We start from the raw sequence: 27,170 nt of genomic DNA, 5'->3' as shown, positions 1-27,170 counted from the left end.
AACCTACTTACTGCCTACTTCTGTAAATTTCCAGTCTCAACAACATCTGAAGGACATATATGTAGTCTTTATAGCCAAGAAGTTGAGCTTTTACGTTTCTGACCATCTTGAGAAAGTATTATTGGTTCATACAAGGATACGAAGCTGCAATTAGGGGAGACAAGGGCATTAAAAAGGCAATAAATATTTAATGATCTAATCATTAATTATATCAGAAGAACTACTGTTAAGTAATTAGCGCCCATCTGCCTGATTTCTTGGTACATGATACAGCCTTTTTATATGCTCTTATGACAATCAGCATTCCTCAGAAACCAATAAAACCAAAATCTTTTTTTCAGAAAGTGGAAATGTAAGGCCTGTTCCAGACTGCCAAAATAGAGCTGCTTTGGGTCTCTTTGGAGGCATGCTGTTTACATGATGCATGCATCCTAAGAATCCGGAAGTTGCACCAAAGCTGCGCTCCAGTGCTTAGGAATGGAGTGTGGCTTTGGCGCGACCTCCGGACTCTTAGGACCCATGCGTCATTGAAATAGCATACCTCCAAAGAGACCCAAAGCAGCTTTATTTTGGCCTGTCTGTATGGGCTCTTCTGACTCTCAAGATGAAGAACTACAGACTACCAAAATAAAGCTGCTTCGGATCTCTTTGGAGGTATGCTGTTTAAATGAGGCATGCATCCTAAGAATCCGGAAGCTGCACCAAAGCTGCCCTCCAGTGCTTAGGAATGGAGTGTGGCTTTGGCGCAATCTCTGGACTCTTAGGACCCATGCATCATTTAAACAGCATACCTCCAAAGAGACCCGAAGCAGCTTTATTTGGGCAGTCTGGAACAGGCCTATGCCATGAATCACAGAATATTCATCTGCTCATGATGTTTGAACCCTCCTCTTTTCTCTGTATACTGGTCCTCCCAGAAGGGATTTTATGCATAGGTACTGGTTATATTTCAAGCAGTCTTCCAGAATCTATTAAGTAGCAATTCAAAACACACACACACACACACAGAGGAGCAGGATGAAATCAGAATGACACTTATTGAAAATATGGAGATAATAAATCTCCTTTTTTTACGTTGTGAAAGAAAGAAATGGATATTGATTTTATAACCCAGCTGAGATGATGGCTTACTGAGACCTGTTATTTTACACAAAGTAGCTCCGGACCAATGAGCTACACGGCAGTTCTAGGCACATCTACTGAGGAAGTTGCGTACTCCAGATTGTTACACAAACCTACTTATTTTACACTTTCCTGATATGCAAACTGGAAGAGTCACTTGAATAATAACTAGACATTTATGGCCTGTTGCAGACAGGCCAAAATAAAGCTGCTTCGAGTCACTTTGGAGGTATGGTATTTCAATGATGCATGAGTCCTAAGAGTCCAAAAGCTGCACCAAAGCCACGGTCCGGTCCTAAGGACTGGAGTGCAGCTTTGGTGCAGCTTCCAGACTCTTAGGACTCATGCTTCATTGAAATACCATACCTCCAAAGTGACTCGGAGCAGCTTTATTTTGGCCTGTTTGTAACAGGCCTATGTGAATTTAAGGACGCACTACCTGGCTCAAAAGGCTACACACAATACGAAGCACTGTACATGCATTTTGTATACTTGGGGAAAGCTTTGCACCAAAATGCACAGCAATATGTATGTCAGGAAAATAAATCCCTTTTTCGCCAACTGCAGACACATTTGGAGGAAAAAATCACTACCGTAAATATATGCAAACCACAGACAATAAACCAACTAATTTACCCCTCCATGTTGAGCAGCATAAGAAGTGGATGTGTATAGGATTACAGCTTCAGTCATTCTGCAACTGTTTGAAAATGAATATAAAATATGCACTGTTTATTGCATTACTTGAAAAATATATGGATTGTGTACTAGGCAAGGCTAGAACTATTCTCTAGGATACTACTTAGAGAAAGATTAACCATTCCTGACTTCCTAGACTAAAGGTATTACTTAGAATCATAGAGTTGGAAGAGACCCCCAAGGGCCATCCAGTCCAACCCCATTCTGCCATGCAGGAAATCCAAATCAAAGCATCCCCACTGACAGATGGCCATCCAGCCTCTATTTGAAGACCTCCAGGGAAAGAGACTCCACTACACTCCGAGGGAGTTTGTTCCACATCATGCACAACTCTCACCTAAAGCAAATTCCTGTTTCCCATACACACCCTTTTCATTCTGCTGGATATTACACACTCACACTCTTAATTATATATCAATATTAGGGTGAATATGTGGGGCATGCTGTCAGTTTATAGCTAATTCCCTTCTTCTTCAGCCCAAGAAATTTTTGGCACCCCTTCATATTGCATCAGATAAATGCGTTAGCTTGCTTTGTATTGTATTACATTGGGTTTTGTATTTCTGCTTGGATAGTTTATTTTACAATTGCACCGTGTTGAGTTTTGTATTTGCATTACACCTTCCCTTCTCTCTCTCTCTCTCTCTCTCTCTCTATATATATATATATATATATATATATATGCGCTTGTGCGCACAGTTGGCCCTCCACAGTTGCAGCTTTGACTATTTGCAGTTTTAATATGTTCTCTCTAGGAACCTCTACGTCTTCTAGCGCAACTCTGCCAGACGTTGGCCACAGAGTTGTACTGGGGAACCTATACGTTCCTAGAGAAAACACTTCTCTAGGCCAGGGGTTGACAACCTACGGCCTGCAGGCCAGATCCGGCCTGGCGAGGCCTTGGGACCGGCCCCAGCCCGGTCCTGCTGCCAATTGCTGCCCCCGCCACAGCTTCCGCGCCGCTCCGGGCACCATTTTGAATTCGGCCCCCCCAGTTGTCTGAGGGACAGCAACCTGGCCCCCGGCTCAAAAAGGTTGCCTACCCCTGCTCTAGGCATTTGTAGGTCCTCCGGCATGATTCTATGGTCTATTTCTGGCAGATGCTGACCATAGACTTGCACTGGAGGATTTGGAGATTCCAAGAGAAGTGCTTTCTTAGGTCAAAAGAATAGTGTTGTTTTTATTTGTGGTTTGTCCACATTCACCCCTAACCTCCGCAAATGCGGAGGGACCGCTGCAATAAAGTCTTAGAAGTAAAACAAAGACCAAAGGAAGCATGTTAGCAATTCCACTTTCGAAGCTGAAGTCAGATGAAAGATTCAAACCGGGAAGGAAGAAACAGTTGCCCCAGTTGCCAAATAGCAATAGCAAATACATTTCTACACCGCTTATCAGTGCACTTAAGCATTCACTAAGCGGTTTACAACTGTAAGCTAATTGTGAATTCTACATCCAAAACAACTACACTATGCTGGACTGCTGGTCCTTGACTGTAATAAAGGCCTGTTCCAGACTGCCAAAATAAAGCTGCTTTGGGTTTCTTTGGAGGTATGCTATTTAAATGATGCATGGGTCCTAAGAGTCCGGAGGTTGCGCCAAAGCCACACTCCATTCCTAAGCACTGGAGGGCAGCTTTGGTGCAGCTTCCGGATTCTTAGGATGCATGCATCATTTAAACAGCACACCTCCAAAGAGACCCAAAGCAGCTTTATTTTGGCAGTCTGGAACAGACCTTGCTTACTTACTATGCTGGACTATATAAAATTGCAGCTGTTCTGTTCACTGCACCATGAAATGGTGATACATGTATGTCTAACATGCTTAAAGAAATGGCACATTTCCACAGCATATGTTCACACATTTATAGCCACAAAGGAATAAACTACCAGTAGAGTGTGGTATCCAGTGATACATATACTCACATGTGTATCTGTCTTTTTGGATGCTGGCCTTTCAAAGGAGAGCCAGTTAAGGCAGCCTCTTTAGTACTTAACTCCTCAATGTCATCATTTTATTTTTTTAGCCCTGACCTGGCGCAAACACAACATTAATTTAGAGCTCTGTTCTTCTCGAAAGCCCAGGCCAACGCCAGGTTAATAAAAGAGTTGGGTTTCCCAAACCCAGTCATGCCAAGAAATTTGTCAATGTCTTTTTATTTGCATACCTGGCAGCCTGCCCTCGGCAGCCAATATGTAAAAAGGAGAACATACAGGTGTTTTCATTTGCGGGTTGTCTTTAATCTACAAGTGCCAATTTGCTTCTGTTTTAATTACATAGCTCCCAACATACTGTTACTGTCTTATGAAATGCCTTCATTACCAGTGATGTGCAACCCTCCCTGCAAAAGGAAAGACAGGAAAGGAGAAAAGAGATTGGCAGGCAATTCAGAACCGCTGTGTAATGGAGCCCTTTGTGGCTTCTCTGGCTCCTCGGGTACCAAAGACCCCCTATTCCTCCCGGCCTCCCATCCAAACCCAGATTGAACAAGATTTCCCTCCCAGCCGAAACAATGTTCAGACCTCTTTCTAACAGAGACACTGATGGGAATTGTCAACCTTCAACGGCGAATCCTTCCCCTGAGCAGCGTGGTTTTCAGCACAGCTGTCAAGCAGGTCCAGATCTGGATTTGGAAGTGACAGAAATCCAGTCGTCGGCATCAATCTTTTAAAAACAAATTGCGTTTGTTTCAACACATGTGCAAAAACCCTTGTAATCCTACCAAGCAGTCAGAAAACCATTGAACTTCATTCATTCGCGCCTGCAAGGACAAAATAAGCAAACATATATATATATATAAACACACACACACACACACCTCTAAATGCAACTGCAACTGACATCCATGTGTTGAGATCCCAGCTGCTGGGAAATGATCAATGTTATCTATCCTGGATTGCCCTCTCTTCATTGTTATTTGAAATATTCTCTGGCACGGTAGGCTTAAAAAAAAATGCTGCTGCCACAAAACCGTCAAAGACAGCCATTTCGTGTTTCAACTTCACAGCATTGCTAGAAATAGAAAAGGAGTATCTTAAAGCTCTTCGGCATTCAGCATTCCCAAGCGGTAGCAGCTGATGGCTTCCTTCTTAGTACAGCAGTGGATGCGCTTCATGTTTTTAGTCCTGGTGCTGGAGGCTACTCCTCTACCCTAGAAAGCTTTTTTTAAAGATAGAACTAAACTCTTGGTGTGGATTTACCGTTCCAGTGGCATGGAAGTTGAATGCCATCAATGTTCCCTCTCTTAGGGCCCGAACAGACAGGCCAAAATAAAGCTGCTTCGGGTGACTTTGGAGGTGTGCTGTTTAAATGACACATGCATCTTAAGAGGACAGAAGCTGCGCCAAAGCTACACTGCAGTCCTTAGGAGTAGAGCGTGGCTTTGGCGTGGCTTTTGACTTCTTAGGACGCATGCATCATTTAAACAGCATGCCTCCAAAGAGACCCGAAGGAGCTTTATTTTGGCAGTCTGTAACAGGCCTTAGTTCCCAGATCTTATTGAACTTACCATCAGTGATGCTGGTTAAAGCTGCTGGAAACCTCAAGAGCAGGGAGGGCACCTGGTGGGACTTGAAGGGTAACAGCTTTCCAAAGAAACCCACTGTAAAAACAACAACCACCCTACACCTGAGATGGGGTGACACATAAAAACACATGAGCCCATCGATATTTCAGGTGTCCCAATGCAACCCAACCCATCTCTGCAAAGAAAAAAGGTCAAAGCAAGTCAACCCATGCCCCAAGAAGCCTCCAGGAGTAGTGATCGTCCCCTAAAGTTGGGTGGCGTGACAATACAGATGGCTCCCTTCTGCATCATGTGTCTTCAAACAACTCTTTCCCCACCGATTTTTCAGGTGCCCCAACCCAACCCATCTCTGCAAAGATCTCCATCACTTTCTGTGGGATCTGGACATCAGCATTTCCCGAGGGTTAAATCCCAAAGTTTTCCATCTAAATTGGAAGCACGCATCTTCAGACGATGTAGAGTTCTAAAGACAATATTAAGCTTCCCTACAGAGAGAATAAAATCATTACTTAAAACAGTGGTTCCCAACTTGTGGGTCAGGACCCCTTTGGGGATCGACCCTTTCACAGGGGTCGGCTACGACCATCGGAAAACACATATTTGCATGTAGCATTAAAAATAATTGTACGGTTGGGGGTCATCACAACATGAGGAACTGTATAAGGAAGGTTGAGAACCACTGACTTAAAAGAAAGCTGGAGCAATGCCGGCCCATCTAAAGGCTCAGTACCTGTCACATCATATTCTGGTGTCAGGTAGGGGAAAACTCTCTGCCCATAAATAGTATTTGTTCCCCATTACTTATGGAACCGATTTTCACAGCATTCATTTTAAAGCACCAGAGGTTTCCCCTAAGACCATCCACGCTCTAAAGCTGCTTACACCACACAGCTTGCTGCCAAAAAGCAAAGACAGCAAGACCGGAGGTAGACAATAGATTTTTGAGAGGACTGAAAAGGAAATTGGCAAAGGCACTGCTTGCACAGTCACTTTTTTGGGGACAGCAATGTCACGTCAGGTCAAACCAAGCAAATGCTTCATATCAGTTGAGGTTACTGGAGCCAGCATCCACACTCTTCCCCACAAACATAGAGTCACTGCTCAGTGACAAAAGCAGCTTTCCTCTGAAGTACTGTATATACTCATGTATAAGTCTAGAAACTTTTATCAAAACATTGACCCCAAAATCCCAAGTCGACTTATCCATGGGTCAATGTAAGTACGGCACTTTAACTCTCATTAAAAAAGGAACCATTCCCTGGTGAAAGGGAAGGATATAATTCGTCATAGAAGCACTGACCCTCCTCTAGTCTTTCATCCATCCAGCCTTTAGTGCAGTGGCTCTCAACCTTCCTAATGCCGCAACCCCTTAATATAGTTCCTCATGTTGTGGTGATCCAAACCCATGAAATTATTTTTGTTGCTACTTCATAACTGTAATTAAATAGGTGTTTTACAATGGTCTTAGGCGACCACCATGAAAGGGTCATTCGACCCCCAAAGGGGTCCCGACCCACAGGTTGGGAACCACTGCTTTAGTGTGAGCAGAAACAGTTATGCCTGCTGGAATTCTGCAAATTCTTCGGCATCGTTTTCCTTTGCTTCGTCCTTTACATCCTTTGTTACATGTACACCCTCAGCTTATCCATGGGTCCTATCAAAATCTAAAATTTTCGCCCCCAAACCTACCCTCAACTTATACATGAGGTCGACTTATAGTCAAGTGTGCATTCATCCTTCCATATTTGTGGCTTTAATATTTGCAGATGTGATTATTCACGGATTTGATTAATATGTTCTCTCTAGGAGCATCTGGGTCCTCCGGTGCAACTCTATGGTCAACTTGAACTAAAAGCTGCACTGAAAGAGCTAGAGATCCCTAGAGAGAATACTCTACTAGGCCTTTGTAGCTCCTCCAGCGCAGTTCTATGGTCAGTGTCTGTCGGACGTTGACCACAGAGTTGCCCTGGAGGACCTAGAGATCCCTAGAGAGAATACTCAACTAGGCATTTGTAGCTCCTCCAATGTAGTTCTATGGTTAGTGTCTGTCGGACATTGATCACAGAGTTGCACTGGAGGACCTAGAGATTCCTAGAGAGGTGTCCTCTCATGTAAAAACATTGTGTTTTTGTTATTTGCGGTTTTTCTATATCCCCGGGGGTCTTGTGCCCCTAACCCTAGTGAATATGGAGGCACAAGTGTATACTGTTACTATAACCTGTCTCCATCCCTTACCATTATATCTATATCCCACTATCCATTCAAGGGGCATAAGATGGCTTGCCGTGTAACTTCTATTTTTATACAGTCAGCCCTTCTTATACACAGATGTTTTATACATGAATTCAAGCATCCATGGTTTGAAAATGTTCAAAAAAATTATAAATTTCAAATATCAAACCTTGATTTTCCATTTTTTATAAGGGACACCATTTTGCTATGTCATTATATTTAATGGGACTTGAGCATCCATGGATTTTGTTATCCACGGGGGATCTTGGAACCAAACCCCAGCATATAACAAGGGTCCACTGTACTCACAACTGGTACGTTAGACTAACAACCAAGTTCAGGAAAGTTGGTTTTTGACTACTATATATTCAGGATCCATCAGACACATAAATTAGCAATATTTGTGTGTCTTTTGTTACAGAAGCAAGTCCTCTTGGGCTAGACACCTAACCTTCCTGATAGGAAGTCCTTGAATGGTGGCCAAAGTGAACATTAAATCAACAGTCTCCTGTTTCTGAAATGGCTTCCTTGGTGTCCTTGCTTTTGTGAATGGACCCATAGTTCTGTCCTGGTGGCCTCTTTTTGTTTCCCTTTCCGAATCTAGGTCTGTTCTTTTTTGGTTTGGCTAAGAGACCCTACTGCGTTTCACTCGGGAGCTGACCCGAAAGACTTGTATTTCTGAGGACAGAATGGGGAATGGAAAAGAAACTCTGAATTACTTGAATGAAAAGTCAAAGATAAATGAAGATGGGTGAAACTGTCATCACTGCAAAGATAAATGAAGATGGGTGAAATTGTTATCACTGCTACGGTTGTTATTAGTTTATTTCCATCTTGCCTTTTCCCCAGTCCTCTAGCCTTCGCACAGTTGCTCTCTCATAGGCTTGAGATGAAACTACTACAGTAGAGCCTCGGGTTACGAAATTAATTCGTTCCACGGCCGCTTTCGTAACCCGAACGGCTTTCGCAAGCCGAATCCCCATAGCCGCTAATGGGGAAAAGCCGCGATTTGGTGTAAAATCGCGCAGAAAAGCACCAAAAGTTTTTTCGGGACCCGAAAAAACTTTCGTAACCCGGATCAATAATTTCCTATGGGTTTTTTTCGGGTCCCGAAAAATTCGTAACCCGGGTATTTCGTATCCCGAGGTTCCACTGTAATTTAGTTGGACATAAAGTGATGCATAAATAGGATTCATTTAATTGTCTTGGGTTCCATATTGTGAGAAAGGTGGAATATAAGCTAAATTTAAAAAAATAAGATTAGAAAACTGGAAGAGTTCAAGACAACCCCAAATGGATAAAATAATCAGTCCTCAAATATGATTAAGGCCTGTTCCAGACTGCCAAAATAAAGCTGCTTGGGGTCTCTTTGGAGGTATGCTGTTTAAATGATGCATGCGTCCTAAGAATCCGGAAGCTGCACCAAAGCTGCCCTCCAGTGCTTAGGAATGGAGTGTGGCTTTGGCACGACCTCCGGATTCTTAGGGTGCATGCATCATTTAAACAGCATACCTCCAAAGAGACCCCAAGCAGCCTTATTTTGGCAGTCTGTAAATATATATAGCAACACTTGAGTGAGCTTGGAATGGCCTAAGGAGACCAAATGGCCTTCACGGCTGAACGATGAGCCAAACCGTTCATTAGTCTAACCCATGTTATTTTGTTAACGTGTATCTTCAAGCCATTTCTGACTTACGGTGACAACAAGATGAACCTATCATGAGTTTTTCTGGGGCTGAGAGTGTGTGACTCATCCAAGATCAAGTGAGTTTCCAAGGCCAAACAGGGAACCTGATCTCCAGAGCCACAGTCCTATGCTCAAACCATGCTGGTTCCCATATTACTACACCAGCTTTATTCTTCAGAAGATGAAAGTCCACATGGATAATATTTTGCAGCATTTAATGATCTGGCGCATGGACAAGAAATTCCAATTACTAAAATAAGAATTGCTACAATTATTCTACAAATACATAGATGCACTCACAAAAGAGAAAGGGGGGGGGGGGGACTACATTTTGTCCTTTCTATCTTAGGAGTTCAGCTCCAAGAAGCAAAGGGGGAGTTAAACAGTTCCACATTTCAACCGATAACTATCAAACTCCACTTTTATTAATTACATCAGAGACTTCTGCAAGAGCTCAAGTGCTTGGGCTATTTTTAATAAGGCTCGTCCTACTCAAACATATTGTTCTGCTTCAAATGAAGATCAAACTACTAATTTAGCTGGAGATAATTGCAAGTCTTTCGGGTCAGCTCCCAAGAGGAATGCAGCAGGGTCTCTTAGCCAAACTAAAAAGGAACAGACCTAGATTCTGAAAGGGGGGAAAAAGAGGCCACCAGGACAGAACCATGGGTCCATTCACAAAAGCAAGGAGACAAAGGAACCCATTCCAGAACCAGGAGACTATTGATTCAATGTTCTCTTTGGCCATCATTCAAGGACTTCCTATCAGTAGCAGCTAGTGGTTTTCATGTCACGGGGCAAGTGAATCCAATCTAGGTTTCAATCTGAAATTCCACGGTGCTAGATGCCATCTCCAGATTTAATTCAGTACCACGCGTCACTCCTTCAAACTTCAGACTAAACCTAGATTTACAACCACCGGTTACCACTGCTACATCCTTGGTAACAAACAAAAAATCTGAAGTCGAAGACTTTCATGGCCAGCATCCATAGGTTTTTTTGTGGGTTTTTCGGGTGATGTGGCCATAGAATCATAGAATCATAGAATAGTAGAGTTGGAAGAGACCGCAAGGGCCATCCAGTCCAACCCCATTCTGCCATGCAGGAAATCCAAATGAAAGCATTCATGACAGATGGCCATCCAGCCTCCGTTTGAAGACCTCCAAGGAAGGAGACTCCACTACACTCCAAGGGAGTTTGTTCTAGAAGAGTTTGTTCCTGACGTTTCGCCAGCATCTGTAGCTCTGGTAACTGGTGGTTGCAAATCTGTAAGTTCTAGGTTTAGTCCGAAGTTTGAAGAAACGATGCACAGTACTGAATTTAATCTGGAGATGGTATCTAGCACTGTGGAAAGTTCCTTGAAATTTCAGATTGAAACCTAGATCTTCAGCCACAGATGCTGGCGAAACATCGGGAATAAACTCTTTAGAACATGGCCGCATCGCCCAAAAAACCCACAAAAAACTAAACAAAAGATCTTCGATGGTCTATGTCCACTAACTAGCATTTCTTTCTCACTCGCATCCAGTCCCTGACATACCCCTTCTAATGTCTATCAAGCCTCCATGTTATAACCCAGGTTGAGGCTGATGTCTCCTCTTCTGGCTCCTTCTGGTTTTTCCCTGGCAAGCTTTATATCCCATCACCATGCCCTTCCTTGTTTTAAAAATGTAGAATGTCTTCTTACTTTCACATAGCATAGGCTCTATACAGACAGCCAAAATAAAGCTGCTTCGAGTCACCTTGGAAGTATGGTGTTTCAATGATACATGCGTCGTAAGAGTCCATAAGCCGCACCAAAGCCACGCTCCAGTCCTAAGGACTGGAGTGCAGCTTTGATGAAGCTTCCAGACTCTTAGGACGCATGCATCATTGAATCACCATACCTCCAAAGTGACTCAAAGCAGCTTTATTTTGGCTGTCCTGTATCAGGCCATAGCCAGCTATTCTCCTTCACAGGGGAAAGTCCTCTTTAATATTCTGCCTTTCTCCCAGCACAGGATTCAAGGCAACTTACTTGAAGTGCTGATAGAGGACAGTCTTCTTTCTGAAGATGCCCTCTTTCTGAAAAGCTGCCCAGAAACCTTGAAGATGCCCATTCACACTTGTCAGCATTCTTCCCTGCTATCAAGGAATAGATTAGAGGAGGGCAAGTAAAATGGTGAAAGGTCTAGAAACCATGTCCTATGAGGAACGCCTTAAGGAGCTGGGGATGTTTAGCCTGGAGAAGAGAAGGTTAAGAGGTGATACGAGAGCCCTGTTTAAATACTTGAAGGGATGCCATACTGAGGAGGGAGCTGACTTGTTTTCACTTGCTCCAGAGACTAGGACCCGAAGCAATGGATGCAAGCTACAAGAAAAGAGATTCCACCTCAACATTAGGAGGAACTTCCTGAGAGTAAGGGCTGTTCGACAGTGGAACAAACTCCCCCGGAGTGTAGTGGAGTCTCCTTCCTTGGAGATCTTTAAACAGAGGCTAGATGACCATCTGTCGGGGATGATTTGATTTGGATTCTTGCATGGCAAGGGGTTGGACTAGATGGCCCTTGCGGTCTCTTCAAACTCTATTATTCTATGATTCTATGATTCTAGATTTCTATTTAAATGATAGCCTATTTCCAAAATCATACCTGCACCCAAAAATCACCGTGTGTAAATTTAATGGAAATTGGTGGCCACTTTTTTGCAGGGGAAGGGGTTCATAAGTAGTGACCTACTTTCACATCCTAGAAGGTTTACCAGTTCCCCCAAGGAGAAGCCGTAGTAGACCAACTATCAACTATAGAGTTGGCCCTCCACATTTGCAGCATTGGCTTTTGCGGCTCTGATTATTTGCCGTTTTGGTTAATATGTTCTTTCTAGTAATTTCTAGGTTCCCCAGAACAACTCTGTCTGAAGTTGACCGTAGAGTTGTGCTCAGGAACCTAGATGTCCCTAGAGAAAGCACTTCTCTACGTATTTGTAGGTTCTCCAATGTGATTCTATAATCAACGTCTGACCATAGAGTTGCACTGGAGGACCTGGAAATTCCTAGAGCAGTCTTTTCTCAGATAAAAACAGTGTTGTTGTTTTTAATTTGTGTTCTTTCCATACTTGCGAGGGTCCTTCACCCCTAGCCCCAGCCAATGTGGAGGGACCACTGTATAGATAATGTGCATTTTATAAGACAATTCTACAATTTAAATAGGTGTTGTGTGTGTCTAAAATGTCAAAGAAAACAAGACAGAACGACTAATAAAAAACACGTGCAAAATTGGGACGGAGCAGGAAAGAGTCATAGGCAACAGGCTTCAGGCAAACAGCCTAGAAGTGCTGTATATACTCGATTATAAGTCGACCTCATGTATAAGTCAAGGGCAGGTTTTGGGGCCAAAATTTATGGATTTTGCTATGACCCGTGGATAAATTGAGGGTAAAATTTAGGGTCACATAGCAAAGGATCCAAACTGTGCTCTTTAAGGGATTTTGGACTTCAGCTCCCACAATCTCAGAGTATTGACCAACATGGCTGAGGCTGCTGGGAGCTGATGTCCAATATATCACAAAGGGCACAGTTTGGGGACCGCTTTATCTAAAGGATGAACCAAAGCAAAACAATGCCAAAGAACTTACAAAATTCCAGCAGACATCACTCTTTGTGCTTACTCTTTAGACTGGACGGATGAAAGAGTAGAGTAGTGCTTCACATATGATACTCTTGCTTTTCACCAGGAGATAGTTCCTTCTTTTAAATAAGAGTTAAGATACAGTACCTACATTGACCCATGGATAAGTCAACTCAGGTTTTTAGATCAGGTTTTTAACCTAAATTTCTAGACTTATACATGAGTATATACAGTAATTCCTCCGTAGAGAGAGTCAAGACCTTGGGAATCTGAGGCCTGTTACAGACTGCCAAAATAAAGCTGCTTCAGGTCTCTTTGGTGGTATGCTATTTAAATGACGCATGGGTCCTAAGAGTCCAGAGGTTGCGCCAAAGCCAGACTCCATTCCTAAGCACTGGAGAGCAGCTTTGGTGCAGCTTCCGGATTCTTAGGATGCATGCATCATTTAAACAGCATACCTCCAAAGAGACCCGAAGCAGCTTTATTTTGGCAGTCTGGAACAGGCCTGAATTGGAGTAGTCAGAGCTTGAAAAAGATTTTGGTAGACTAAAACTTCCAGAAGTCCTAGAAAGGATTCCTTTGCTTCCCACCAAAAAAAAATAACATTTCTAAGTTATGAGAGCAAACTATGCATTCTTTAAAATGAGAGAGGAGAAAAGAAAACATTGAGAGTTGCATAGTGTGCATATAATTTATATATAGAGATGGAGAAATTGCAATATGATTACTCTAATTTAAACTGAATTACACCACAGTTCAGAAGAATGATCAGTTGCGCCACCCCTGAACAGCTTTAGCCATGGATGAACAGCTTCAAGGCTCCAGATGGATCTCTCTTCTGAGTCGTCTTTGTCTTTACAGTAAACCTGCACTGAATAACACAGAACATGCCTTCACAGAGAGAGATTTGAGCAGAATGGGGTGGGCACGTGCCAAGGATCAAACTGGCAAAAGTATGCATTTTGGGATCCACAATCATGAGCCGTCACTTTCAAGATTCAGCACTTTCTCCACATCTCCACTAGCCATCTAAAATGGTTTCTTGCTGGGAAATCAAAGCAAGAAAGTTTAAAACAGAGTAGAACTGATGCAGTCCTTCAGATCTTGTTGCACTTACCCATTAGTTATGGTGGTTAAAGCTCATGGAATTTGCAGGCTATCACCATCTGGAGAGCCACATAATTCACATCCTAATGAACACAAGCTCTGTAAAACATGGGATGTCTAAGAAGCTGGCTCCTAGTAGCCTCATTTTATATCAAACTCTTCAGATTCACTCAAATAGTCAAGGAGAATAAAAAGGTTTAAAAACTCCCTTCAAACTAGACAAAGCAGGAGTCAATCGGACTTTTCTTGGAAGGGCTTTCGACAAATGCGGTGCTGCTGCTGCCGCTGCTAAAACAAAACAAAAGGCCATGTCTCCTGTGTTTCCTTCCTTTGGTGAGTCCAACAAAAAGACAGAAAGTTTTATGGACAAAGCCCTAAAATTGATGACATTTTCCAAAACACTGGCCTGTTCCAGACTGCCAAAATAAAGCTGCTTTGGGTCTCTTTGGAGGTATGCTATTTATATGATGCATGGGTCCTAAGAATCCAGAAGCTGCACCAAAGCTGCCCTCCAGTGCTTAGGAATGGAGTGTGGCTTTGGCGCGACCTCCGGACTCTTAGGACCCATGCGTCATATAAATACCATACCTCCAAAGAGACCGAAGCAGCTTTAGTTTGGCAGTCTGGAACAGGCCAAAGTCAACATGCACGCCATTAAAAATATAAGTTATATTGGCATCCAGAACTCTGGCCAAAGAATAGCATCTTAGACATGAGATGCAGTAAGTGCTACTTCTAATCTAAAAATGGACTAGTTGGAAATGGCTTGGAATGACCTATGTCTCTGCCAGTCAGCATCAGGTCTAGCAGAAAAATTAAGTAACTGGCTGATTTTCTTTTTCGGCTTGCTTTCAACACACGCCTGACATCACTTTTCTTCATGTTCCATTCAAAGCACAGAATAACTGCAAGCAACATCTGTCCCAACTCACATGAAATGTAACTGAACAACCACTTACAATTATATTTACTCAGTGGGTGGAATGATGTTAACGCAAACTTGGAATGTAAAAGAAAGTGCATCTTCTCGGACATTTGTTCATGGGGAAGACAGTTACTCAACATGTTAGGCAAACATATGCTAAGCAAGCACCATGTTGTTCACCTGGGCTGTGCCCTAATGATCCCTAAGAGAAGTCAGGTAGATAAGGATAACGCAAAGGGAAATGATGCCAAAGAACTTACAAAATTCTGGCAGGCATAACCGTTTGTGCTCATCCTAAAGACTGGATGGGTGAAAGAGTAGAGGGGATCCATGACTCTTTTTGGTGCTCCCAAGACGGACTAAGCTCTCACCTTTTACCATTCTATTCAGAGAAAGAAAATAACTGCTGCTCCAGAGACTAGGACCCGGAGCAATGGATGCAAGCTGTAGGAAAAGAGATTCCACCTGAACATTAGGAGGAACTTCCTGACAGTAAGGGCTGTTCAACAGTGGAACAGACTCCTTCCTCAGAGAGCAGTGGAGTCTCCTTCCTTGGACGTCTTTAAGCAGAGGCTAGATGGCCATCTGTCAATGGGGATGCTTTGATTTGGATTTCCTGCATGGCAGAATGGGGTTGGACTGGATGGCCCTTGCGGTCTCTTCCAGCTCTATGATTCTATGAACTCCTATAGTACCAATATTGACCTGTGGATAAGTTGACCCAGTTTTTGGGGGTACATTTCTGGTCTAAAATTTCTAGACTTATACATGAGTGTACACAGTAAATTTCATCTCCAGCTTTGCTAACATGAATACAGTTATGTTATTCTGACATTTCCACTCTTGGTCAATTCAGGGAGCCTTTGGGTCTGGGATAAAGATAATAGGCAGATCCCTAAGGGTTACAGACAGGCTACAGAATGGAGAGAAAATCTAATCATAGCACCTGAACTGTTGTCATATTTGCTTACTCTGCAATCTTGCAGAAAACAATGGCTCTGACTTCTGGCCACAGACTTAAGCTTTTTGCTTCCTCCCTAATCCTCCGAATTGTACCATCGAAAAGCTGAGGAATTCCGGAGAACTCAAAAGGCTACCAACTTTGGCCTGTTCCAGACTGCCAAAATAAAGCTGCTTCAGATCTCTTTGGAGGTATGCTATTTAAATGATGCATGGGTCCTAAGAGTCCGGAGGTCGCGCCAAAGCCACACTCCATTCCTAAGCACTGGAGCGCAGCTTTGGTGCAGCTTCCGGATTCTTAGGACACATGCATCATTTAAACAGCATACCTCCAAAGAGACCCCAAGCAGCTTTATTTTGGCAGTCTGGAACAGGCCTTTGTCATCTTTTTGTAATCTAGTAAAGGCAGGGCACAACTCCTGAGCTCAAGCAAGAGCAAGTAATAAGAAGTATCACGTCCTGACTGGGCCAGCCAGAAAAATCAGCAGCAGCAGAACACATTATAAGCCAACCGGGGCACAGAATGTTATTTGAACAGATCGAAATTCTGGACCATGCCAACAACCCCCGGGTCAGAATGCACTGGGAGGCCACTGAAATCCACAAACACCTGGACAACTTCAACAGGAAAGAAGAAACACTGGCCGGTTCCAGACTGGCAAAATAAAGCTGCTTGGGGTCTCTTTGGAGGTATGCTGTTTAAATGAGGCATGCATCCTAAGCATCCGGAAGCTGCACCAAAGCTGCCCTCCAGTGCTTAGGAATGGAGTGTGGCTTTGGCGCGACCTCCGGACTCTTAGGACCCAGGCATCATTTAAAGAGCATACCTCCAAAGAGACCCAAAGCAGCTTTATTTGGGCAGTCTGGAACAGGCCACTGGAAGCAAATAAGGTTTAATCCTGAAAAACACCAAAATCAAGACACAAGACAAGTGAATGAACAGCATCCAGGGTCAGGGGGTTTCCCTGCAGACAATGAATTACCAATTAAATAGACGCAAATCCCCCTCGCATATCCCTCCCATGACACACTGCGAGGCTGCGCACCTCAACACAGTGCAACACACAAACCAACTCCACCATGAACATTCAAAGATATGGCCGTGTTAGCCTGAAGAATCAGTAAGTAGAGAGATCTTGCAGCACCTTTGAGACTAATTGAAAGAAAGAAATTGGTAGCATGAGCTTTCGTAGACTTCAGTGTACTTCCTCAGGTGCATTAACAAGTAAACCACTTCCTCGCAAACAAGGGTCCCACAAGTATATATACTCCACATATTTCCAGGCCAACAACCTCTGAAGATGCCAGCCACAGATGCAGGTGAAACATCAGAAATAAGTTCTTCCAGAACGCGGCCAGACAGGCCGAAAAGCCCCACAAAAAGCTATAGATGCCAGTCGTGAAATCCTTCAACTCCAGAAATATCTGTGGTTGCTAGACTGGATGTGTAGCCACTGAAGAAGGCCTCCCAGTAACAAAAAGGCCAAAACACATTGGCCTTTTTTACCAAACAGGATAATCAAAAACCTTTTTACAGAACAAAGTATAGCCATTAATAATCGTGCGGAGATTTGTTTCTTCTTACAAAGTTAGCATAGCAGCACAAAGATGCAGGGAATGTGGCGACATAAAACACTGTAGATCAAAGTCTCCGATTAAGCCTCTTAGACTGTGCCTCCGACTAAAGGGTGGGGGAAATCTGAAAAGAATATAAATTAAGCCAGTTTCTCCTCGATGCAATAGATTCACACATCAATGTAGCCATCTATTTCTACAGATTGTTCATTTGTCAGCCTAGGGTTCACATCCCTACAGGGCTACAAAACTGTTAGGGCATAAGCTTTGGTGGAAAGCAGGCTCTCCGTGCAAGCTGATTTTTAAAAAGTCAATTCCAAAAAGGGAAATCTGCTCCAAAACAGAGAACACAGTTTACTCAGGGCAAATAGTGTACAACTGACAGGGAGGAAGAAAGGGAAGGAGCAGTGGCAGTTGGTGGCTTGCATGCCAGTTGGCGAATCTGCTCCTGGTCTTTGTCCAAAGCTTACACAGGCTATCCAAGATGGCTGTTGTTGTGCACCTTCAAGTTGTTTCTGACCTGAAGCTGAGAGCATAGGATCATAGAATCCTAGAGTTGGAAGCGACCCCAAAGGACATCCAGTCCAACCCCATTCTGCCACGCAGGAACCCCTCCATCCAAGCATCCCTGACAAATGGCCATCCAGCCTCTGCTTAAAGACCTCCAAAGGAGGAGACTCCACTACATTCCTAGGAAGGAGTGTGTTCCACTGTCAAACAGCCCTTACTGTCGGGAAGTTCCTCCTAATGTTGAGGTGGCAGCTCTTTTCCTGGAGCTCTGGGTTCTAGTCTCTGGAGCAGCAGAAAACAAGACTGTTCCCTCCTCAATGTAACATCCCTTCAAGTATTTAAACAGGGCTATCATATCACCTCTTAACCTTCTCTTCTCCAGGCTAAATATCCCCAGCTTTCTAAGTCGTTCCCTTCAGTTACTTCAATTTGTGGTGAACCAGCCTTCTTGCATGTGAAAGACCCTTCTGCTCACACTGCTAAATGCGGGGCCCTGCACCTACATCCCAAACTGACAAACTTTGCTGTTGTTGTTGTTGTTATCCACCCTCGAGTCGATCTCGACCCATAGCGACACTGTAGACAGGTTAGAATCCTTCCCTGCTTCCCAATGGAGCAACTGGGAATAACCCTTCATGAAGCGGACAGCGGATTCTGGGGCAATGCATTTGTGCCACGATTAATATTTTAGGACTCAAGATACAATTGCACGGTGTGTTGTTTCTGCTGCCACAGACTAAAGCAGGTATCTCTCTGGAAATGTTGTGCTAGTTTAGTTAGTTGTCCTGGAGCTAGACAGAAGTCAATTCCACAGAGTTTACTCTTAGGATCACCATCTCAGGCTTATATCCTAGTGTATACATACGAGGGTTGCCTTAGGGTTGCCACAAGTCAGAAATTATTTGAAGGCACACAGCCTGGTCCTGGCTTTTACAGACTCATCCACACACTCCTTACATATTCATGAAAGATCCGGTATTACCAATAGGACAGCCACACTTTGCTAGCTTTCTACTGCATCTAGTTTCAAAGAGCACTGTGACATGAAAGCTTTCGCCTCCTGAAATCCCATTCCTCCACTTCTATGAACCTACAATTTTGTCTGCTTTTGATCCACTCTCTGAAGATTGGTACTTCTCTCACAGACAGAGTTCTGAGGAGTAATGTTTCAGGTCCATGTTGGAAATGATCCTAATCCCACTGTTGCTTCTTCTGTCCCCCTAGCATCTGGTATACTGCCATTAAACATGGATGTTTCACTTTGCTACCATGGACTGCTTGCAAAGGTCTGCTTGGTTCTGCCGATTAACCACAGAAGGAACACCTTCACAGAGTTTGCTTTCTCCCTCCATGTAAGAAAAAGTGTAAATCTACAGCGCTATATAAATAAAACATAATAATAATAAGTGTCTGAGCATTGCATATTCTGCTCCAATTGCTATGCAATCGCAGAATACAGTTGACCCTCTGCATTTGCGGCTTTTGCAGCTTTGATTATTTGCAGTCTTGATTAATATGTCCTCTCTAGGAATCTCTAGGTCCTCCAGCGCAACTCTGCCAGACCATAAGTCGACCATAGAGTTGTGCCAGAGAACCTAGAAGTTCCTACAGAGAACGCTTCTCTAGGCCTTTGTAGGTCCTCCAGCGTAATTCTAGGATCACCTTCTATCAGATGTTGACCACAGAGTTGCTCAGAGATTCTCAGAGAGGTGTTCTTTCAGGTAAAAGAATAATATACCTTTATTTCAGGTTTTTTCACATTCGCAGGGGTCTTTCACCCCTAACCCCAGCGAACGCGGAGGGACCACTGTAAAAGGAAAACACCATTCTGACCTCTGTCATTGGGGAGGCAGATCAAGATCTATAGGTGTGTTGTTGTTTTTTGGTGGGTTTTTCAGGCCAGATCAAGATCTATTTGAGGTTGCATTTCTTGCTTCTCACAAGGAACACCATAGCACAGGGGTAGGCAACCTTTTTGAGCCGGGGGCCGGGTTGCTGTCCCTCAGACAACTGGGGGCCGAACTCAAAATGGCGCCCGGAGCAGCGCGGAAGCTGCGGCGGGGGCGACAAACGGCGGCAGGACCAGGCTGGGGCCGGTCCCAAGGCCTTGCCAGGCCGGATCTGGCCCATAGGCTGTAGGTTGCTGACCCCTGCCATAGCACTTCCTCAACTATCTAAAGAAGGAGCAGATGGAAGACATGTGCTTCATTTCCCCTCATGGAAATAAGTTTTGGATCCAACTGTTACCTTAATACTGTAAAACACAAAGGCTCAGGCCTCATCCATCAGCCAAAGAACTAAGGGCTGATGGTTTGCTTGCACATACAGCTTGGAACACCTCCTTCTCCTTCTGCTTCTCCTTCTTCTTCTACATCTTGCATTACAATTGCCAGAATCACCCAGCTAGCACTACCAATGGGCCAGATGTCACTGGGGTTTGTGTGCGCACACATATGAGAAAAGCTTTGAAAAGTTATTTTGGGACAATACCTCCCAGGCCAGCAGCCATTGTAACTTTGCAATCTCTCTCCTTGAATAGAGTTATTTTTATTATTAATATTAATATTTATCTGTTTTCCTTGACAAACGTCTTGAGAATCCTTTGACTGGTCAATCAAAAATAAATAGAATAGACTTTTTTGCCATTGGTTTGCCTAGCTGTCTTCTAAATACATGGGGTAAGGGCCAAGAACTGCAAGAGTTCAGTGATATTCCTATGCAAACATATACATACAAGCTGAGGTCTCCGACCTTTCCAAAGTACTTTAATTGACCACCTTTTCATACCAAGCTTCGTCACATCTCAAGGCGCCACACAAAAGATGCCTGCATTGTTTGTCTTCTTCAAAACACACCGTCAAACACAATCCTTAATCACCTCTTACAAGATTCAACGACATTTTCCGCCCTCACGTTTGATCTAGCTAATCTAGAGAGGCAAGATTCCTTCCCAAGATCGACAGTTGCGAGGTCGATTTGGCCTGTCTCAAAGTTAATTTCCAATATAGTCACTGGTAAAAGAGAGAGAGAGAGAGAGAGAACCTAGACCAAGATTCCTTTAGTTTTCAAAAACTGAACCAATGGGATAGCAAGGGAAGGACAAACCAGGTGAGAGGGGATTGCACATAAATGTTCAATACAGTTAGACACGTTGAGACAACTATTTTGAATTCACAGGAGATCAGAAATGGAGGGGTAAAGCCATTGTCCAAAGAACCAGCCTGTCTGAATGAAGGATGAAGGTATCCAGACCAATGTACACAAACAAGAATGAAATCTCCACTGAAAAAGTCTAACCTTGATAGTGCAATAGAAACACAAGTGCCAACGGGACTGAAACAAAGCATGCTTGCAATTCAAAAACCAAAGGAAGACCTTTGGAAAATCAACCTGGGAGGGGAGCAGTGGGGAGATTCAGAAATGATGGCATGATGCCCTAGAAAACTAGCTCGTGTGGGAAAGGCACACATATACATATACACACACAAGAGAGGGAGAGTGTATGTTTGCATTGCGTGCCATCTTCATGCTGGTGGGGGGACTGAATCAATGCTACCTTCCAAAATATTTTCCAACATCCCCCTCCTCAACCCTTCCAGAGTCTTCCTCTAGCAGTGCGCTATCTGTGGCATCCACAGAGTGGTCCACACCAAATGCAGGAAGGCCCTATTTCGGTCCAAAGAGGGGGACAGAGATTGCAGGTGGGGCACCAAGAAGTGAAGTTGGGTCCCTGTCCTCCATCTCTCCCTGAGTCCTCCCTGCTTAGTCCTTAGGAGATCTAGTAGTGGTTAAATGCCGGTCCTGAAGCCACAAGGTTATGAGTTCAATCCCAGGAGGCTCCAAGGTTGACTTCCTTCCTTTCACAGGTCGGTCAAATGAGTATCCGTCTTGAAGGGGGCAATTGGCTTACAGAGTGCCAAGTTCTCTATGAAAAGGTATAAAAAGGTACATGCTATTGCTATTAGAAGAGGCATGCCTTTTTGTGCGGCATCAAAGAAGGAAGGGATGCCTCTCTTCAGGAGGAATCAGGGTCCATTGGAGTTGGAGGTGAATGATATGATCCAAAAAACAGGATGGGCAAGGCAGATGATGGAGCAGACAGTCAAGGCATCAGAAGGCCAAAACCAGGTGGTACAGCCAAACACGGTTGAGTGGTCAAATTCCAGTGCAGTGGTTAAATGCTGGTCGCAGCCACAACATTGCAAGTTCGATCCCAGATTGAGTCGGCCTCCCATCCTTTCGTTGGCCAGCCAAAGGAGCACCCAGCTTGTTGGGAGCAACTGGCTTATAGAGTTGTCTGTGGTCTTTTCCAGGCTGCGCATTGCCGCATTCTGGAAGAATTTATTCCTGGTTCGCAGACTGTAAACCACTTAAAGTGGTGAGTTCACTGATAAGTGGTATAGAAATGTACACGCTGTATGTATAGCCAGCTGTCTGATTCTTCACCAATGAAGAGGGCTCAGATCATGTAATGGAGAGTGAAAGAAGACTCATCCCACGCCTGGCATCTCTGAAAGGCCAGATGAGCTGTCCAAGGTACCAATGGGAGGAAGGACCAACCAAAAACCTCCTGGAGGATGAAGGAGAGGGGAGGCAACCAGAATCCTCCCCCCAAAAATATCCAACAGCAAGGCCCCTCCAAAGGAATCACACACACATGTTATGTGTATAAAATTTTATCCGTAGAGCAGCGGTGAAAAGCCAGTCCTGCAGCCACAATATTGTGAGTTTGATCCTAGAGAAGGTCTCCAAGGTCCAGCTAGTCTTCCATCCTTTCGTAGGTCAGTAAAATTAGCACATTGTAAACTACTTAGGGAGTGCTGAGTTCAAGCGGTGCAGAAATGTACTTGCTATTGCTATCCCTGGCATCTCTGAAGAGTCAGGTGAGTTGTCCAAGGTACCATTGGGGAGAACTATCTGGGAGGAGGACAACCTGAAGCCCAAACAAAGTGTGGTCTGAAGGGACAAAAACCTCCTGGAGGATAAAAGGGAGGGAAAGGGAGCAGAATCCCAACAACAACAACTACTGCGGGGTCTTGTGAGCCTCTCTGAATGAATCACACATGCATAGCAATAGCACACATAGATAAAACACCCATCCTTCCTCCTGCTGCCTCCTCCTCCAACTCTCCACTCCCAAGAGCTGGAGATGGCAAGAGCGAGAGATCCCCATCAGCATCCCAACCTCAGGCCTTCATGTATCAAAGGGATGTACTGAAACAAATGATACTAGTGGCCCAGAGGGAAACCACACTTGCTCACAGTGAAACACTGGGAAATGGTTGTCCGTATGTCCGTATATTTACCTATGCGCATGTATTCTCCAATGTTTCCTTATGGGCAAGTATGGTTCCCCTATGGGGGCAAGTCTGCTTTCCCTATGGGCAGGAATTCCCCAATGTTTTCCTATGAGCAAGTATGTTTTCTCTATGGCCATGTATGGTTTGTCTATGGGTAAGTATTCCCCAATGTTTCCCTATGGCCATGTAAGGTTTCCCTATTGCCAGGTATGGTTTCCCTATGGGCAAGAATTCCCCAATGTTTCCTTATGGCCTTGTATGGTTTCTTTACGGGCAATAATTCCCTAATGTTTCCCTATGGGCAACTATGCTTTCCCTATTGGCCAGGAATGGCTTCCCTCTGGGCAAGTATTTTCCAACGTTCGCCTATGGCCGAGTCTGCTTTCCCTATGGACCAGTATCACACACACACACACACACACCATGTTTCTCTATGGGCAAATATGGTTTCTGTATGAGCAAGTATTCCCCTATGTTTCCCTATGGCTGAGGCTGCTTTCCCTATAGTGAAGTCTAGTATCCCTATGGCCAAGGATGCTTTCTCTATGGGGGCAAGCCTGCTTTCTCTGTGGGCCAGTCTTCCCCTGTGTCTTCCTGTGGTCCAGTCCTGTCATTTGCCCCAGTGGATGCAAAGCAGGCTCCGGAGCCATGAGATATTTGGGGGGAAGAGGAAGGCATGCCAGGCCCGCCTTGGGATCACAGGGAAGAGGGTCTGGGCCGGCAGTGGTGGCCATCCTATGGCACGCGTGTCACAGCCTTCTCTGTGGGCACACGTGCCAGAGCTGGCACTCAGGGCCTTCTCTGTGGGCACGCATGCCAGAGGTGTCACTCAGGGCCTTCTCTGTGGGCACGCATGCCAGAGGTGGCACTCAGGGCCTTCTCTGTGGGCACACGTGCCAGAGGTGGCACTCAGGGCCTTCTCTGTGGGCACGCATGCCAGAGGTGGCACTCAGGGCCTTCTCTGTGGGCACGCATGCCAGAGGTGGCACTCAGATCCTTCTCTGCGGGCACGCATGCCAGAGGTGGCACTCAGGGCCTTCTCTGTGGGCACGCATGCCAGAGGTGGCACTCAGGGCCTTCTCTGTGGGCACGCGTGCCAGAGGTGGCACTCAGATCCTTCTCTGTGGGCACGCATGCCAGAGGTGGCACTCGGAGCCTTCTCTGTGGGCACGCGTGCCAGAGGTGGCACTCGGGGCCTTCTCTGTGGGCACGCGTGCTGTCATCCAGCACAGTTTGCCAGAGTTCATCCCTAGAAAGCCAGAGGGACATGGCACTTTGCAATAAATAAGTAGGGTTTGGGTTGCAATTCGGGCACTCAGTCTGCAAAAGGTTCTCCGACACTGGCCCCCCAGGAGCTGAGGCTGGGGCTCCTTCTTTCCATGCTTACCTCGAGGGCTTCGAAGGAGACGAAGCTGGCCATGGCGAATCCGTCGATGATGTCCTCTTCGGGGGAGGAGGACTGCCTGCGCTTCCTCCTCGGGGGCCGGGGCCGGGGGGCCAGGGGCCGAGAAGGAGGGCCGAGGAGGGGCCCAGGGGGCTCGGGCTCCGATCCGGAGGAAGAGGAGGAAGAGCAGGAGGAGGAGGAAGAAGAGAAGAGCGAGGGCGGGCAGCGGCGATGGCGGCGGTGGCCTAGGGGCCTGGGGCTGCGAGGAGGAAGAGGGGCCTCTGCTGCTCCTGCTCCTCCGTCCTCTGCCTGGAAGCCCCCCTTGCAGCCCTCGAGGCGGCGGCGGCGGTGGCGGCGGTGGTCGCGCTGGGAACGGGAACGGCGCTTCTGGCGGAAACCCACCGAACAGAGCAGGGAAGAAGGATCCATGGCCCAAGACACAGCCCCCTCGGAAGGAGAATAAGGATGGAGGGAGGGAGGGAGGGAGGGAAAGAAAAGAGGATAGAAGGGATGGGAAGAAGAAAGAAAAGAAGGGAGGGAGAGAGGGAAGAAAGGAAAGAGGGAAAGAAGGAAGAAAAGAAGGGAGGGAGGGAGGGAGGGAAGGAAGGAGGATGGAAAGAAGGAAGGAGGGGGAAGAAGAAAAGAAGGAGGAACGGAGGCTAGGAAGGGAGGGAAGGAAAGAAGGAAGGATGGATGGGTAGAAGGAAAAGAAGGGAAGGATGGATGGAAAAAGGAAGAAAAGGAGGGAGGGGGGAGGAAAGAAAGAAAGATGAATGGAAGGAAGGAAGGGAAAGGGAGGGTGGAAGGGAAAGAAGGAAGAAAAGAACGAAGGGACAGAGGGAGGGAAGAAGAAAGGAGGGAGGGGAGGGGTGGGAGGGAAAGATAATGGATGAATGGAAGGAAGGAAGGAAGGAAGGGAAGGAGGAAGGATAAAAAAGAGGGAAGGGTGGAAAGAAAGGAGGGAGGGAGGATAGAACGAAGAAAGGATAGGATGGAAAGAAGGATGGATGGAAAAGGAATTAAGAAAGGATAGGATGAAGGATGGATGGAAAGCAAGAAAGGAGAGAGGGAGGGAGGGAGGGGGATGGAAAGAATGAAGGGAGGGAGGGAGGGAGGGAGGGAGGGAAGGATGGAGGTAAAGGATGTAAAGGAGGGAGGGAATGAAGGGCTGGGAGTGGGCGAAGGGAGTGTCCCGGCCGGGGGCGAAGCGAGGGCCGCTCTCTCTGCTCCTTCCCAGACGAGGCTCCTGTCCGTTAGATCCAAGGGCGGCGTCGGGGCTGTCCCTCGGCGAAGCTGGAGGAGGGGGAGCGTGCCTTCTTGGCCTTCCGCCTCCTCCTCCTCGCCTGCCTCTGCCTCAGCGCCATCCAAGCGCCGGCCCTCAGGGACCCGCCGGCCGGGGACCCCTTCCCGGCTCCCAGGCCCCGAGAAGGCGAAGGCGGAGGCAGAGGCGACACAAAGGAGGCTCCTTCCCTCCCTCGCCCTCAAAATGGAGGGAGGCGAGAGGGGCACCGGCGCCGCCTCCTCCTCCTCCTCCGCCGCCGCCTCCTCCCTTCAGGCGAACGCCGTAGACACCCCTCCTCCTCCTCCTCCTCCTCCTCCTCCTCCGTCTCTCGGAGGGAGCCGAGCCGCAGCTCCCCCTCAGGGCCCCTCCGAAGACGACGTCACCCTCAGGCGACGCCGCCTCCTCCGAGGAACAAGCCCCGCCCCTCCCACGTGACCCACTCACGCTTTTCTTTTTTCCCCCTCCCGTCCCCGCCCTCTTTTATGCCCCCAGCGGCGCGAAAGAAAGCTCCCCCCTCAGCGCGAAATAAGTACCGGGTGGGCATGCGCTGCGCCTGCGCACTAGTGCTCTCTGCCTGGGAATGAATGAATGAATGAATGAGTGGAGACGGGTTCTCCAAGGAGGGGAGGGGCCTGGAAGGGGGCGTGGCTGGGGAAGGAGGAGGGGCTGCAGCGGCGGCCCTGGCCACGCCCCCTCCTATCTATCTCTGTCTATATAGACAAGTATGCTTGAGACGTATATATACAGTATATACAGATGTATTCAAACACACATATATACACTTATATATACATATATATATATATGTATCCATACACTTATATATACATATATATATATGTATATGTATCCAAACACACATATATACACTTATATATACATATATATATATATATACACACACATATACACTCAAGCGCACACATACTGTATACACATACATACTTGTATATGTGTGTTTATATATATATATAATATATATATACACACAAACAAACATATATATATATATATATACACACTCAAACACTTATATAGACCTACATATACATGTATACATATACTATATATATATATCCACACACATGCACTCTAACATATATACACACATATATATACACAATGAGGCACACATATATACATGTACATATATATATATATGCACGCACACACTCACACATTATATATATATATACACATACACTTAAACACACATATACTGTATACACATAATACTTGTATATGTTTGTGTGTGTGTG

At 45.5% G+C, this 27,170-nt stretch overlaps 1 protein-coding gene across 10 annotated transcripts in view; it reads right to left on the bottom strand.

Annotated features, from left to right (window-relative positions):
- The window catches only part of AUTS2 (activator of transcription and developmental regulator AUTS2), a 608,784-nt gene extending 582,546 nt beyond the window's left edge, over positions 1-26,238 (bottom strand). For 9 of the 10 annotated variants that reach the window (XM_089493360.1, XM_089493353.1, XM_089493355.1 and 6 more), the window contains exon 1: positions 24,633-26,148. In XM_089493360.1, the coding sequence (XP_089349486.1) occupies positions 24,633-25,058 (426 nt within the window). In that variant the 5' untranslated portion in view covers positions 25,059-26,148. Of the gene's footprint in view, positions 1-24,632 lie in introns of all 10 variants that reach the window. The other variant, XM_089493361.1, reaches the window with a different exon arrangement.
- Positions 26,239-27,170: the final 932 nt, after the last annotated feature.

The sequence above is a fragment of the Sceloporus occidentalis genome, unplaced genomic scaffold, assembly GCF_023333645.1.
Source record: "Sceloporus occidentalis isolate IW3139 unplaced genomic scaffold, rSceOcc1.0.p SCAF_64, whole genome shotgun sequence".
NCBI lineage: Eukaryota > Metazoa > Chordata > Lepidosauria > Squamata > Phrynosomatidae > Sceloporus > Sceloporus occidentalis.
The sequence above is the reverse complement of the archived record's forward strand: the minus strand, read 5'-3'. Positions and strand labels throughout refer to the sequence as shown.